Source organism: Pristis pectinata, chromosome 18 (genome assembly GCF_009764475.1).
Source record: "Pristis pectinata isolate sPriPec2 chromosome 18, sPriPec2.1.pri, whole genome shotgun sequence".
Lineage (NCBI taxonomy): Eukaryota > Metazoa > Chordata > Chondrichthyes > Rhinopristiformes > Pristidae > Pristis > Pristis pectinata.
In genome coordinates this window covers 29,974,881-29,992,112 of record NC_067422.1, presented here as the reverse complement: position 1 = coordinate 29,992,112, position 17,232 = coordinate 29,974,881, and the positions used below count along the sequence as shown (strand labels likewise).

At 43.5% G+C, this 17,232-nt stretch overlaps 1 protein-coding gene across 1 annotated transcript in view; it reads left to right on the top strand.

Moving 5' to 3' along the window:
- Positions 1 to 11,278: 11,278 nt before the first annotated feature.
- The window catches only part of elac2 (elaC ribonuclease Z 2), a 45,490-nt gene continuing 39,536 nt past the window's right edge, over positions 11,279 to 17,232 (top strand). Inside the window, exons 1-3 of the mRNA XM_052032794.1 lie at positions 11,279 to 11,666; positions 16,749 to 16,799; positions 16,915 to 16,985. Coding sequence (XP_051888754.1) covers positions 11,359 to 11,666; positions 16,749 to 16,799; positions 16,915 to 16,985 — 430 coding nt within the window. The 5' untranslated portion in view covers positions 11,279 to 11,358. The remainder of the gene's footprint in view (positions 11,667 to 16,748; positions 16,800 to 16,914; positions 16,986 to 17,232) is intronic.

Genomic DNA, 17,232 nt, shown 5'->3' with positions numbered 1-17,232 from the left:
TACATGATCCAGGCATAGATGCGCTAATTTTCCTGGCCCGTTACATCGATGGAGCAGGAAACTGTATCAATGTCAATGACCTCTTTGGGTTCTGGAGAGTAAACACCAGGTGAAAGTCATGCTGAGTTTGAGGAAAAGGGGGCCACCATCCACCTGCCCTCGGAGCTTGCGAATGGAGGAACTCGCGGGTACATGGTGTACACAGGACAGCCCAGGGTGTGACACAACTGCAACAAATCTGGGTACGTGGTGGCCCAATGCAGTGCTGTCATCTCTGCAAGAACTGCAAGCACGAAGGCCACCAGACCAAGGACTGCAAGGGAACCAAGTGTTGCAACTTGTGTGGGGAAGCAGTTCACCTTTACAGGCTTGCACCAAACATTCTTGCACCTACACACAGGCAACAAGATGGGGAGCTGGAAACAACCTCTCCAGAAATGCAAGCACATCCCCTCACCCTGCCAAGACCCCAGCAGAGAATGAGACAAGGAGAATGGAAGAAAGCCCAAGGACCTCGAACTCCCAGGCCCTTGCAGTGAATCTGAGCGGAGTTTGAATTGGAAGATAATCTTGCAGGATGCCAGTCCTACACCTCTCAGAGTTCCTCCCTCACATCCACTCCCCTCGACTGCAGAAGGAGAAGCTGATCTATTAAAGCTTGATGCAACCAATGCAAAGGCTTTGTGGGGAAGGACTGCAGTCTAAGGTCCTCCGGTGGGACTAAGCTCTGACTAGAAGCCTCCTGAAGGTTGCACCATCCCAGGAGGCCACATGAGTGGCAATGATGCCATGTACACAAGATGTGCTAACACTACAAATGTATACCACCAATCACACTGTGAGTGTTTACACTGAACAGCACTCTGAATGTAAAGAAAGTCATGCACTGTTGCATTTGTTTTGTATTTCTTGGACATATTTTTTATGAATCTTACTTTTGAAATTAAAAAATCTGCATCCCTAGTTATGCAATTCACCAGGATCCTGGTCCCAGTATGGTTCAGCAAGAGCCCATCCCTAAGGAACAGCTCTCTCCTTCCCCTGTGCTGGAACTAGATTGCTTATGTAAACTTGTTCTAATTGGGTAATCTGTCTTTTGCAACTAAACGATAAACAGAAAGCAGGTTTAGTGACAGCTTCACTGCCCATGTAATTGTTTACTTGCTGTTGGCTGAAGCTGCTTTAGTTCTCTCAGAAGATCAGATGTCTGCAATGCAACATAAAGCAAGGAAGTTTGGAACTAGTCACTATCCTGTTATCCACTGGAATGATAATCCATTGCTGCTAGAGTATTATTCCAATGGATAACACTTTCCTCACTACTTGAAGTCAACTTGACTTGTTCACATGAACGTTAAACTTTCACCCAATGGCTTCTACTTTCTGACTGGGGAATTGAGCAGTAAGTTCATGTGAATTCTCCAGTCGGAAATTAGAAATAGTTAATGTTGCAGCCAGCGGGTCAAAGTTAAAAGATTTAATTCAGTTTAATCCAGCACTGGTAGCTTCTGTGTCCCCATTTATCATTCTCCAGCAGCTGCCTTTACCTTCACCCTCCCCTCTCCCCAGCTGGCTCCACCTGCCCTTTTTTTCTTTTTCTTTGTCTTCTTCCACGTCTCACCCACCTGCCTCTGTCTCCCAACCTCACCCCTTCCGCTCCTGGCTCCATCTGCCCATCATCCTTCACCCTTCCTCAGTCCGCCGCTCGCCTACTGGCGCCCGTCTCCCCACTCCCTCTCCACCTTACACTGGCTATCTTCCCACTCCACTCTCAGTCCTGATGCAGGGTCTCAAACCAATCTGTCGGCAGTTCCTTTCCCCCCACAGATGCTGCTCGACCAGCTGAGTTCCTCCAGCAGCAGAAACGAATGTGTGAGGAGCTGATAGGTAGCACAGGAGAAACAATGGAAGAGTCAACCTCAAGCAGGAAGGCATAATGTTGCTGGTCTTTGGAATGATCTCATTGACCTTTCTCCACCTGCACGGAAATTCAGTCTCTGGATTATGTTCAAAATGCTTCATTTCCTCAGCCAGATGGTATGACTCTGGAAAGAATGTTATCTTTTCAGTATCAGTACTTGAGCCATTGTGAGTCATGTCATTGACTATTGATCACATGAGACTACTTCTACATGGCTCATGCAGCAGAGCAAAGATAACAATCACAAGAAGTGAAAACTTAAATACACAATGGTAAACAACCAGCTCCTTAAAAGTCATAGGTGAGCTTTAGACTTACTTGTGACAAACTGAGATATTAACGAGTATGAAGCTTTGGATTTGAGTCACAGAGTAATGTGGCACAGAAAGAGGTTCTTCACCCCACCACGTCCATGCTGACCATCATACCCACCTATACCAATCCCGTTACCAGCATTTGGTGAGAGAAACAAAGGACTGCAGATGCAGGAATCCAGATGAAAAACACTATGATGCTGGAGGAACTCAGCAGGCCAGGCAGAATCCGTGGAGAAAAGCAGGCAGTCAACGTTTCGGGTCAGGACCCTTCCTTCAGGCCTGAAGATGGGAAAAGGGGAAGCCCAATATATAGGAGGGAAAAGCAGAGCAGTGATAGGTGGACAAAAGAGGGGAGGCAGGGTGGGCACAAGGTGGTGATAGGTAGATGCAGGTAAGAGATAGTGATAGGCAGGTGCAGGGGAGGAGGGGAGAGCAGATCCACCAGGGGATGGGTCAAAGGTAAGGAGAGAGAGGAAAAAAAAGGGAAGAGAAGAAGCATGGTGGTGGTGGTGGGGGGGAGCGGGTTGTGGGCAAGGGGGGGTGGGCATTACCTAAAGTGAGAGAATTCAATATTGCACTTGCTCCCTGGCCCTTTATGCCTTGGAAATTCAGGTGCTGGTCGAGATACTTCTTAAATGTCGTGAAAGTACCTGCCTCCACCAGAATCAGAATCAGGTTTATTATCACTGACAAATGTCGTGAAATTTGTTGTTTTGCGGCAGGAGTACAGTGCAAGACATAAAGACATAAGAATTACTATGTTACAAAAATAAATAAATGGTGCAAAAGAAGAATAATGAGGTCGTGTTCATGGGTTCATGGACCATTCAGAAATCTGATGGCGGAGGGGAAGAAGCTGTTCCTGCATTGTTGAGTGTGGGGTCTTCAGGCTCTTGTTTCTCCTTCCCGCTGGTAGTAATGAGAAGAGGGCATGTCCTGGGTGGTGAGGATCCTGATTGATGTATGCTGCTTTCTTGAGACACTGCCTCTTGAAGATGTTCTTGATGGTGGGGATGGTTGTTCCCGTGATGGAGCTGGCTGAGTCTACAACCCTCTGTGGCCTCTTGCAATCCTGCACATTGGAGCCTCCATACCAGGCAGTAATGCAACCAGTCAGAATGCTCTCCACCATACACCTGTAGAAATTTGCAAGAGTCTTTGGTGACATACCAAATCTCCTCAAACTCCTAATGAAGTAGAGCCACTGGCGTGCCTTCTTCATGACTGCATCAATGCATTGGGCCCAAGATAGATCCTCTGTGAAGCTGACGCTCAGAAACTTGAAGCTGCTCACCCTTTCCACCGCTGACCCCTCAATGAGGACTGGTGTGTGTTCTCCCAATTTCCCCTTCCTGAAGTCTACAATCAATTCCCTGGTCTTGCTGACGTTGAGGGAAGGTTTTTGTTGCGACACCTCTCAACCAGCCGATCTATCTCACTCCTGTACACCTCCTCGTCGCCATCTGAGATTCGGCCGACAACAGTGGCGCCATCCCCTCAGGCAGTGCGTTCCAAATTCCAATCACCCTCTGGGTGAAAAAAATTCTCCTTAGATCCCCTCTGATCTCTTACCCCATACCCTAAACCTATGCCCCCTAGTTTCAATCACTTCTACCAGGGGGGACATTTCCAATTATCTATCCTATCTCTGCCCCTCATAATTTTGAATATCAGGGACCCCTCAGTCTCTTCTGCTCCAGGGAAAACAAATTAAAACAAGAGCTTTGGAAAAGTTTGGGTTTCCACTGAGGAGCTTAATAATCAAAGAGGTGGGTGGGCGAAAACTTCTTAATTCCAATTTAATTTGTAAATAATGACCAGGCAGCTGATGTTCTGTAAAGTGATTTTCAGCAAGAACACAGTACGTTGCTAACAAGTGCAGTACTGTTCAAAGCCATCTGGTGGCACCATGGAGCACAACTGCTACAGGTAACGCCACTTTCCGGAAATCAGTGGAACAGCAGACTTCTTCAATTGAAATCTTCCCTCACTATCCTTTCTACTGTATTAAGTCACTCTCTAATTCATTTTCCCTATCCTTCTGTTTCCTTGGAGGCATCAATCACTTTACTGTTTTGTTTGGTCAGATGCTGAGTGAGGAACTTGAACATTACTGTGTTACCAAACACTATTGCTGCAATATCCCTGGGACTCCCTTCAGGGACCATTGAAAGTAAGACTGTCAGTTTAAAACACAGGGAAAGTCATCCCATGGGGGTTGTGCTGCTGCCTGCTGTCATTTTAACTCTCCTTCCCAGTCCCACACTGATCTGTCTATCCTCGACCTTCTCCATTGCTATGGAGAAGCCAAATGCAAATCAGAAGAACAACATCTCATGTTCCACTTGGGTGGCTTGCAACCCAATGGTATGAACATTGCATTTTCCATTTTCAGGTAATCTCCACCCCTGGTGCACTCCTCCCACACTCTGTCACCTGTCCATCTAGTTTTCCTCTCCCTTTGTTCACCTTTTCCATCCCCTCCCACCACTTGGTTCCATCTGCACATCATCCCCTCCCCATCTGGTTCTATCTATTACCAATATACTGGCAATCTTTCCTCATCCCTCTCAGTCCTGATGCAGGTGTAAAAGTAACTGGAAATCTAAGGCTTAATAATGTACGGCTGTTATTACTTCAACCATGGTGTGACTATAGTTATGTCTGCAAGGTGTGCAGGTGCTTGGGTGAAACAAATAAGTGCTTAGGGCATATCTTATTTTGCTAAAGTTTGCTGTAAGCAACTGCCCAAGTATGTGCAACTCTGCATGTAGGCATCTTTAAATTAAGTATAAAAGGATGGACACAAACATGTAAATCTTTGAGTGGGGATCAGTGCAGAGCACGGGTTATACTGCTTACTCTTTCTCTGTATCCCTCACTCCTGCTAGCATTAAATAATAAAGCATTAATTGTACGCTCCTTGGTTCTGCTGTTGTTTGCTTTATTACAGCACGGGTCGACTGTCACACAGGGTCTTAACCCAAAAAGTCAACTTGCATCTGCAGATGCCACTTGACTAGCTGAGTCTTTCAGCATCTGTTTTTTTGCGCTGTTTTCCACTGAGACAACAGAGGAGGTAAGATGCTGGCAGACAAATGATTGAGTGAAATTGTACAATGCAAATCAGCAGCTGTAAGCTGGTTATATAAAAAAGGCAGCTTCTTACACCCTGATAACTGGGATAATAATTTAACATTTCTAAAACTGCAAGACATGATCCTTTTCAACTTTTCAAAAAGGTTTTTGTATTAACATTTGCACTTGTCATGCATTTCTTCCAACAAGTTGAAATCTCCAAGTAGGCTTCTCCTTTGAATCTTTCTGAACAATCAATTATTAAGTGCTTGTTTATTTGATGGAATTACTTTTAAATAGAAAAACCCATTTCAATTTGTTCAAAAAAGGTTTTTGTCCATGAACCAGGGAAAAGTATAGACAGGATAGGAGAGAAAGGAGTTGAGAAGGCCTCCAGGTCAAAAATAGTCTGTGTCGATATTTTGGAAAGATCATTGATTAATTCTGTTTCTCAGCTCCACAAATGTTGATTATTGCTAACATTTTTTATTTTTATTTCAGATTTCCAGCGTCGGCAGTATTTCATTAACCCTGTAGGCCCCATAGGTTGCTGAAAGAGTGCAGGTTTAATTATTGAGACACAAAGGACTGCAGATGCTGAAATCTGGAGCAACACACAAAGTACGTTTCTTGGTGAGGTTGGAATTGGTGTGGAGAGAATGGAGAGCAGTGCATTCGGGAGGGGGGGCGGGATGAGATTGGAATGGGTGAGGGGAGTGGTGAAACTGAGATGAGATGAAGGGTTCATCAGTCTAAATGAAGGGTCTCAGCCTGAAATGTTGACTGTCCATTTCCCTCCATAGATACTGCCTGACCCGCTGAGCTCCTCCAGCGCTTTGTGTGTTGCTGCAGGTGTAGTTATCTTATTTTTCCTTAAGTGGTCACAGTCCCTCAACATCAATGTCTCTAACTTCCGGTAACCCCACCCCTCTTTTTCTTCCCCACACCCCCACTCCTTTGTCTTCCCTTATTCCTGTGGCTCCCTTACCCCTCCTTGATGACCTGCCCATCTCCTCTCTTCCCCTCCGCATCCTTTATTCCATGGTCCACTGCCCTCTCCCACCAGATTCCTTCTTCTTCAGCCCTTTGCCTCTTCTACCCATCACCTCTCAGGTTATTACATCTCCTCACCATTGAGTTAGTACAGAGTGCATTGAGGTAATACAGCTAAAAACAGTAGCAGTACAGAGTAAAGTGTCACAGCTACAGAGGAAGTGCAGTGCAATAAGGTGCAAGGTCACAACAAGGTAGATTGTGAGGTCAGAGTCCATCTCATCATATAAGGGAACCGTTAAGTAGTCTTATCACAGTGGGATAGAAGCTGTCCTTAGGCCTGGTGGTATGTGCCTCAGGCTCCTGTATCTTTGTCAATGTCAGTTTAGTTCTGGCTTCACTCTCAAGTCTTGAGATCTAATCAGACCATGAAGGCCATGGGAGTTGATGGGAGCTATGTTCTGAACACAGGAGGAGTAATGGGTAGTGGAGGTGAGGGCAGGGAGCAGAAGGGCGGGGAGCAGGAGGGCAGGGAGACAGGGGAGCAAGGAGGCAGGAATAGGATTCAGGAGGCCATCTGGAAGAGGCAGATTAATGCTTGGCCAAATCTTTTCAGAAGGATTCACATCTAAGATTTTGTTTCACTGACATTAACCAAACCAATCCTTTCTATAAACAAATGAACACATTACACACGAATGCAAAATGATCATTTTAAATCAGGTAAGTACCTGTTGGCACACTCCAATGCTTTTGTGAACACATTGTGTATTATTGTTGGTATTATGAAAAATATTTGCAAAAATATATGGTGTAATTCACCAGATATATTCTTGAACAGGAGTTCCATAACTTCTTTTTGTACTTAAAATATGTGCACCTCTGAAAATATAGCTCTAAATACTTGAAGTCCAAACAAGCCAGAAAATAAATCTCATACCTTTCAGTAACTGATCTTTCACATGCAGTCTCCTGTGTGTGTCACCATTCAGTGAGTGTTGTGTCAGCTACTTCCTGGAAGCTGGGCTTTTGATTACTTAGGCTTTGTGGTAAAGTGTCAGGCTGAGTTAAAATAATGGTAAAGCTATGCCCCACTGAACATTTGCTGAAATCCCACATACATCAATTTCCCACATATATATGGGATTTCCCACATACATCAAACAGCCATGGAGCCGAAGCATGGGGCTGTTTTATGAGCAGCCAGGTTGTTTCGTATTTCAAAAATGCACTTTATTCATAATGTATACACAGTAAACACAATTGGTAGACATTTTCTCTACATTCATTACACCATTAATACATTTTCTTGCAATATTTTTATTACAAAAACATACTTTACTCATAATATGTACACAGTAAATACAATTTGTACATGTTTTTTACTACATTCATTGTACCACCAACTCAATTCATTCTCTTACATCAACACAACTCACATTTCTTCTTCAGTGAACCTGTGAAGTATCAACACATTGATGTAATCATGAAGAAGGCACGACAGTGACTCTGCTTCATTACTAGTTTTCGGAGATTCAGTTTATCACCAAATACTCTTACAAATTTCTCTAGATGTACGGTGGAGAGCATTCTGACTGGTTGCATCACAGCCTGGTACGGAGGCTCCAATGCACAGGATCGCAAGAGGCTGCAGAGGGTTTTAGACTCAGCCAGCTTTACCAAAAGCACAACCCTCCCCACGATTGAGGACGTCTTCAAGAGGCGGTACCTCAAGAAAGCGGCATCCATCGGTAAGGACCCTTACCATCCGGGACATGCCCTCTTCTCGTTACTATCATCGGGGAGGAGGTACAGGAGCCTGAAGACCCCACACTCAACAATTCAGGAACAGCTTCTTCCCCTCTGCCATCAGATTTCTGAATGGTCCATGAAACCCATAAATACTATCTCATTATTCCTTTTTTGCACTATTTATTTATTTTTGTGATTTACAGCCATTTTATGTCTTTGCACTGTACTGCTGCTGCAAAACAACAAATTTCACGACACATAAGTCAGTGATAATACATTTGATTCTGATTCTGATATTCGAGTGGCTGTTACAAAGGACCCGGCCCCTCAGTGTCCAGTGGTGCCAGGACCCTCGAGTGTGGCCTTTCTTCACGCACCCCTTGCGGTGGCTTCAGTGCATCCCTCAGCACATACTCCTATTCTTTGGAACGTGCCTGTCAGCAACGCCAGCTTGCTGACATCTCCTTACGCTGGGAGACCGACAAGTTTCAGGCAGACCAAAGTGTGTCTTTCACTGAATTAATGATCTTCCAGCATCAGTGTGCATTCCCATGAATGCACCACCCCATAGATCACAGAGTCCTGTGTTGTGCTGCTGCTTGGGGTGAAACTTGACAAGGGCCGCTGCTTCCTTTTCCAGAGCTTCTCAGGAAATGCACTGTCCACAAGGAGATGGATTATTATCCCATCCACACTGCAACCATCTTGAGGACAGTGTGCGATGGAATGGAGGCCTCAACTGTGCATGAAAGATGTGACGGGGAGGGCCCCTTTCACTGCCAGCCAAGCAAGGTGTGGGTGCTTGCTTCTGAGTTCTGGCGATGAGGCATTCTGCCAAGTGACTTTAACAGTCTATTTGGAAAGCCATCTCACAGGATCTATTGTCTCCTTCCGCGGTTCTTCCAGGCATTTTTGTGTTGATCACTGCCTAATGGACTTGTGGTCAAGGGTGTTTTACTGCAGGAACTTTTCAATAAAGGAAGGGTACTGTGGCAAAGTCCAACCAAATACAATGTTGTGCAGCAGTGAGGCCAAGCCCATCCTTCGCTGTGGACGGGTAGAACCTCAGCACGCAGTGACATCTGTTGTTTATGTACTCCGGCTCTACGCACAGCTTGATGCAGCCACACGCAAAGGTGGCCGTCAGAGGGCAGCCAGGTTGTTCAGAGACTGGGCTATGCCCACATTTACATGTGGAGTCTGACTTGCAAGTAACAACTTGCACTCCAGGACACCGTGCTTTAAGTTTATTGTGGAAAGTTTACTTTGCAAAGACTGGTGGCTGGATTGTTCATTTTGGGGTGGTTAACAATTTGACTGTTCACATGTTGTACCATTTGAGGTTCACATTCAGCTGCACTGCTACTTTGGCCCACTTTTTTATATGCTTTGCGAGTTTTTTTATTTCATATATATGCTTTATTTATATTTTAAAAATATAGAAAATACAGTACAACTGGTACATATTTCCCTTTGCATTCAACGTGCCTTCAAATTAATACTCTATTTATAATGCACCATTTCCACTCATATTTTCTCTCTAATCAAAGCACCCCCGAAGTTTTTGGTCACATGCAGCAATGGGAAAGGCTGCAGCCCCAGAGAAAACCAGGATGTTTCACTCAGAAAGTGCAATGGAACAATTATAACAGATAATATGGGATGCAATAGATAATTTTGGATCTCAAACTATATCACGTTTAAACTTGGAAAAAATTAGGAGTGGTACTGTTGATCCTTTGCTTAAATTTGAGGAAGTTTGGAGTCCATTTATTCAATATTTTCACATGATATAGATCCCTTTATAATAACCTTTCAATTTAGAGGAACGGAGTTGATGACATAATATTGCTTTGTTTCTATTGAGAAATTTTAGTCCAGTTTTTTTTCTGTTTTTTTAAAACATTTTTTTCTTTCGCTTAGTTTGGTTTGATATATTGTTTATAATTTTTCTTATTGTTTTGGTTTTTTTATATTTTATAATAAATCTTTTTCTTTAATATTATATTCATTCACTAACAGATTGTTGGATCTACAGATTTTTTTATACCCTATTTTTCTTTATGATTATCCATGTCATGATTGTTCTCTTGATCTCTTTGTACTACATGTATGAACATTGGTATATTAATCTGTATTAATTTGAAAACCAATAAAAAGATTGAAAAGGAAAGATAATTTTGGAAACACCCAATTAGCCTGTTTGAAGCAGGTAGGCTTCTTTGTGATACAGTCGGCTCCAACTAGTAATGAGCAACAATCTGCTGGAGGAACTCAGGGGTCGAGCAGCATCTGTGGGAGGAAAGGAATTGTTGACATTTCAAGTCGAAACCCTGCAGACGTTTCGATCTAAAAAGCTGCATCAGGACTGATGCAACAAACACAAAATGCTGGAGGAGCTCAGTATGTCAGTCAGCATCTATGGAAGGAAATGAACAGTCGACATTTCAGGCTGAGACACTTCATCAAGACTGTTCGTTTCCCTCCGTAGATGCTGTCTGACCTGCTGAGTTCCTCCAGCATTTTGTGTTTATTGCTCCAGATTTCCAGCATCTGCAATCTCTCGTGTCTGCATCAGGACTGATGCAGGGTTTCAACCCGAAACGTTGACGATTCCTTTCCTCCCACAGACGCTGCTCGACCTGCTGAGTTCCTCCAGCAGATTATTTATTACTCCAGATTTCATCATCTGCAGTCTCATCTCTCCAACTAATCAGGGTTAAGTTTTACAGCCAAATAAATGTTTCCAAGTGATTCAGAAACATTTTTTCAGAAGCAAAGACAAGCATTAATTATAAAACTCAGGGGTAGTGTAGTGGTTAGCGTAACGCTATTACAGCGCCAGCGACCCCGGTTCAATACCCGGCGCTGTCTGTCAGGAGTTTGTATGTTCTCCCCGGGTGTCTGCATGGGTTGCCTCCCACATTGCAAAAGACATTCTGGTTAGGAGCTGTGGGAATGCTATGTTGGCGCCGGAAGAGTGGCCACACTTGCTGGCTGCCCCCAGCACATTCTCAGTAACGCAAAAAGATGCATATCATTGTGTGTTTCGACGTACATGTGACTAATAAATAAAATATCTTATACATCATGTCTATTTCTGCGAGAGTTGGCATATTGCACACTGTGGTGCAGGCACTGCATTACCATGGGTTATATGCATGCACAGGCTCTGATCTTGGGGGCGGGGATTTCCAGCAAGACACCAGAAGTTGTCAGTAGCAGCGACGGAAACCGGTGGGTGGGAGTGTTGCAGGGTGATTATGCCGGGTGTGTGAGCATTTTCATGCAGCTTGAATGTCTGCGGGTAGTTTGCGGAGACTCGCACGGTGGACGCGGTGCTTCTGCTCCTCCCGCAGCCACCCGCAGCTCCCACTCGCTGCCTGGCTCCGGCCGCTCAGCATGTCACTCAGCCCGGCCCGGGAGCACAAGACCACGGGCGGCAGGAGGGAGAAGCCGCCCAAGGATATCCTGCGCCACATCAAGTCCAGGGAGAAGAGGAGACATGGGGACGTGCATGGACCTTCCACCGTCTACCTGCAGGTTGTGGCGACTGGGAGCAGGGAAAATGGGGCTTCGCTCTATGTCTTCTCGGAATACAACAGGTAACTCAACGCTTTTTGTTGCAATGTCTAACTTTTTGTCTCTATGTTTCTACAATTTTGCTAATTTCTGAATCACCACGTGTTGTGTATAAGCTTGACAAATTCCCAACTTTAATCTTTCTTTTGCTTGGATTCATACAACACTTTTCACCTTTCTTTCAGATCATTCCAAAGCCCTGACAGGCAATGAATACGTTTTCCTTGAGTTGTAATCAGTGATGCAGGGTGGTGTAAGGCCTTAACCAATTCCGTTGCCTCAATTAGAGTTGCTTAATTTGGTGACTGATTTGAGACTGCACAGCTTGTATCGAATTCTTTGAAAGAAATGTTGAACACAGTGATGTGTCGCCTATATGGATTGGAAACATAAGATAATCTGAACATATTTCTGAGCTCTGGAGTTGATCTGAGCTAAAACCAGAAGGTGTTGGAAGTATTTGGGTCAGACAGCATCTGTGGAGAGAGGGAAAGAGTTTAATTTCAGTTTAGCCGGTGTTACAGAAGATACGTTAATATGGACCTAAAATAACACATGTAGAGTTGTAATGAGCTGCTGAAAAGACCTATTCCATGTTGATGGGTGCTGTCCTCTGGAGTTTCCCCTTTTCTTTCCAAAGTAGGTTTATTATTAGGTTAAAAATTCAAAGCATTACAGTACTGCAAATCCTCTAATGCAGTCAATATACAATCAAACAACACTTCAAATCAGTATATTGTCATCCTTAGTCAAGCCCCAGCGGTGCCCACGGTCCCAGAAGGCCTCTGAAGTGCCCCTAGACACCACATGCTCCCTCTCCACTGAGACCCATGCATGGTGGACGTATCCTTAGAAGAGGGGCAGGCAGTCAGCTCGGGTGGCACCCTCGACTGCTCGCTGCAGTTCCCTTTGGCATCAGATGCCTAGCATGACTGCCAGCTGTTTTAGGGCATCAACCAGTGTGCTGTCAAGAACCAGATGTTTGTCCTCCTGCTGCATTGTTGGCCACTTCCTGGTATCGGAGCTCATGTCCTCTGGCAGAAAAAATGGGAAACTGTGCAACAAAACTAATGAATGGGGTCAGGGAGCAGTTTGTTGTGGCCAATGTCACGTGGCCAATGCCAGACTCCTGAAACAGACACTCTATTCTGACCCCTCTCCTGGGAAGAGATTATCAGGTGAGACAGAGGAAAAAAACTCAAGGATATGCTCAAAGCCTCCTTGAAGGAATACAACATCACCGCTTTTTTGTTCTAATTGTTATCTTTCTTGTAAAAATTGTGCATAATTTATGTTTTTTCTTGTGAATGCTGCTTAAACGCTCTGTGCCTGAGAGGCTGCTGCAAGTAAATTTTTCATTGCACTTGTGCCTACGTGAACTTGTGTACATGACAGACTCGACTTTGACCTTGACTCCTGAGGGTCGCTGGCCCATTTCTGCTCAAAGTGGTGAAGGTGCATTCGGGATGGTGTTGAGAACCTCAAGGCCATGCATCAGGAGCACAGCCTCGCTTAACTACTAATGGGCCAGGCATCATCAGTCACCTCTAAGCCCATAGAACAGGAATGGAAGCAAGTCATCCTCGGTCCTGAAGGATTGCCTAAGAAAATGAATTCTCTCTGATGTACTGTTTTTACCCAATGGCCGTGAGGCTAAGCATTTGTCTCCAAATACAAACAGCAGTGTCAGAACAGCCTTTGCATAGCCGTCTATTCTGTAGGTCAAGGGAAGCAGCCCACTGAGCAAAACACAGTGTATTCCATGTGGTTTGGATGTACCGTTATCTGGAGCAGTGGTCTGTATAGGATAATGGAAAAAACTGATTGGCAAGGTTGCACTGGAGTTATGGTGGGGGAGAAAGAAAGAATGTTTTATCGAATCATAAAATCGCAGCAACTTTCAGGATGGGAGGAGGCCATTTGGGTGGTTGTGTCCATGAGCTGTGACAAGTTCAAATATTGCTGCTGTCTTGGACCCCCTTTGATCCTTGTTACACAAGATGCTGGAGAGTGAACCAAAGTCTTCGGTTTAGGTTGATTAACTCGAACTTTTTCTATCCACAGATGCCGCACGACCTGCTGAGTATTTCCCCACTTGGTTTTTATTTCAGATTTTCAGCAAAAGGCTGGGAATATTCATCAAGGAAACTGCTGATGCTGGAAGGCTGAAATAAAAATAGAAAGTCCTGGAAAAATTCAGCAGGTCAGGCAGCATCTGTGGAAATAGAAACAGTCAGCATTTTGAGTCCAGGACCCTTCATCGGAATTGTTCTGAAATGTCAACTGTTTCTCTTTCCACGGGCGCTGCCTGATCTGCTGAGTTTTTCCAGCATTTTCTATTTTTATTATTCAGCAGGTCAGGCAGCATTTGTGGAGAAAGAAACTGTTCCAATGCAAGGCCGTTGACCTGAACTATGGACTGAGTATTTTAAATACATTTGTCAGGTTTTCAGCATTGACAGTATTTTGCTTTTATAATCTGTGTTTGGTGTTTCCAGCCTTCCTACCATTGAAAGTGGTTTCATTTTAATAAAGTCCTTGATAATTTTGAACACCTCCATCAAATCTCTTAATCTTCTCTGCCTATTTCTCAGTATGTTCATCTAACTGAAGTCCTTCATTCCTGGCACCATGCTGCACTCTGTCGAGCCTTGACATCTGCTTTGTGATATTCTGCATTAGCCTCTGCTGTAACTGAGACCAAGTCATGGTTTTAAAAAGGTGAATTCTTGGTCCTCTTTCTTTCTTGCTAGCTAACCTCTTTGGAGAGCATTTGGAACATTCACCCGTTGCAGCGTTTAAGTTGGGAATTAATTACTAGTCTCACCAGTTGTGATGTTACTAGCTCTCTCATCATGTCGACATACTTCAGGTTATGGTTGCCACGGTCTCTCCACTGCTCTAACATTTCAATTACTCCCTTTTCTCTTGACTTCAAGTTGCAGGGCATTGTACGCTGTTTGGACTGGAGTAGTAGTTTTAACCTTGTTCCAAGCTTTGAGCGTTTAAGTTGGTACTGAGAGAGTGTCGTACTGTAGGAAGAGCCTGTTTCTAAATGCTCATCTGTTTGCTGGGCAAGTTGAATCCCCTGGCTTATCCCATTTTGAGGAAGAGTCCATGGAGGTTTCCCAGTGCCCTGGATAATATTTATCCCTCGATCGACAGAACTCATTATAGTGGTGTTGCCCTGCTTCACAAAGTGGCTGAAATATTCATGTAGTTTCTTTTGGGAGATCTAGTTTATATCAATAATGCAAGCTTAGAAAAAAAACAAAATTAGAGAGAGGTGATTTAAAATCAATATGGGGAATTATAACTAAGTTAGGAAAGAAACTCATGATTTTAATATCACTGTGGCTTGGTGAAGCAGCATAATGGATGTGGTACACAGATTGAAATGAAAAGGTATGATATTGATATTAATCAAACTGAAATGGTATTTACCTCAATAGACTATCTGATGACTCTCATTTAATCGGAAGGAAAAGTCATTGGAACAATCTACTAAACAACTATAGCGAGTACACTCAGTCTTCAGAGTTTTAGAGGTGTATCTCTTTTTTTGCATGTTGTTTTTAAAATTTTCATAAAAGGTAATTTTTTCTTTAATGAGAAGCGGTAAAATAAGTCTTTACACAGTATGCAGAACAGCAAACAAAAATGCGCAGCATAGCAGACATAAAGTGGTTTCTCTGTTATGGTGGGTGCTGCCTGTACCAATAATATTACTTGTACAAAACCCACTATTGCCTTGCATAGGTTTAAGGTCAGAGGCGAGAAATTTAAAAGGAACATCAGGGGCAGCTTCTTCAAGCAAAGGGTGGTGCGTATTTGGAATGAGCTGCCAGAAATAGTGGTTGAGGTGGGCACATTAGCAACATTTAAAAGCCATCTAGATAAGTACATGGATAGGAGAGGGTTAGAGGGCTATGGGCCAAACCCAGGCAGATGGGACTAGCTCGCTGGGCAACACAGTTGGCATGAATGAGTTGGGCCAAAGAGCCTATTTCTATGCTGTATACCTCTAGGACTTGCAAATAATGGTGCTTTCAAAATATAACATACTTTTACCATGTTGCTTATTTGGGTCCCTGCAAGTGTTGTCTTTTTCTTGCAGATATCTGCTCTTGTGTATGTACATCGCACATTTTTTGTATAACCAAAGTTAGAATTCAGTGAATTTTAATGCATGAGAGTAGCCTGGTTCTTGCCGTACCAGTGTGATGACATTTATTTTTTTACCTGGGTAGAAGAAAGAAAGGTTGCAGTAAAGTAGCACATTTTATATTTTCAGGATTACCAAAACAATTTGCAACCAATGAAATATTTGGATGTATATTAAGCTGACAATAGTCAAATTTGAGAGTAGCCAAGATTTTCACCTGTGGGCTGGACTGGTGCAGCAGAAGCCCAGAGAAAGTGTATACAACTCCTGATGTGCAAATCTTGCTGTTCTGATTTAGCAATTGTAAATCAGTGAGGCTGTAGCCCATTTCAAAATCCCTTTACAAATCTATGGCAAGATAACTGACAAATAAGATGCATTGCCAAAGACATGAATATCGGCATCCTGGAGTCAGAAGCCATGTTTTGATTATTGTAGAAAGAATGTCCATGCACAAGAGACTATAGATGCTGGGATCTAGAGCAACAGGCGTTCTGCTGGAGGAACTCGGTGGGTTGAGCAGCATCAGGACTTTTGACCCAAAACATTGATAATTCCTTTCTTCCCCCAACAGACACTGCTCAACCTGTCAAGTTGTTCCAGCAGATTGTTTGTTGCTCTTTTTTAAAAAAAAGCTGGTTGAATGCTTTTAAACTGCCACTGGATGTCAGTAGTGTACTTATGGCCTTTTTTAAAGCATGTAAAAACTTGATGTGCAAAACATGGTGATTGCACTGTCTTTTACTTCAAATTTATTGTAGAATAAGAGGCTGAGGATTTATACTCTGGTGTTTTCAAGGAAAGGATATTTCTACTTGAAGCACCTGAACACTAATGCAAGAAATTACATTTTTCTGATGGAGAGTATTGATTAAAAATAGCAGGTTGCATTAAGACTAATTTGGCTCCAATGACCATTTGCTCTGTGTATGTATTGCAGATATCTCTTCAACTGTGGTGAAGGCACGCAGAGACTGATGCAGGAACACAAGTAAGGAACACAGTCTCTTTCCTCTCTTGGTCTAATCAAACACTTGGGTGCAAAAATCACCACGTTTGAGAATGGGTGATGTATTGCTAATGGATATTTTTGTTCTCACTTATAGGCTAAAGGTTTCTCGTCTTGACAATATTTTTGTGACCAGGATGAGTTGGAGCAATGTTGGAGGATTATCTGGTAAGAAAATGGACCCTGTGTAAGAAACTTTGAATTTGAGTGGTAATATTTTTGTTAAGGGATTTATAATGAATTTTATATCTAGTAATTGTGTTTTAACTACTTTAATACAAGGATCCAGGAAATGTTTCAGAAAGCATTGTTTGTGTGAAATTACCTCAGGAACAGACCCTATGCTGTGTGGATCCTGAAGGGTGCAAAGGAATTGTACACCTGGCTCCTGTGGCTGTGCAGGGAAGTTGGGTGG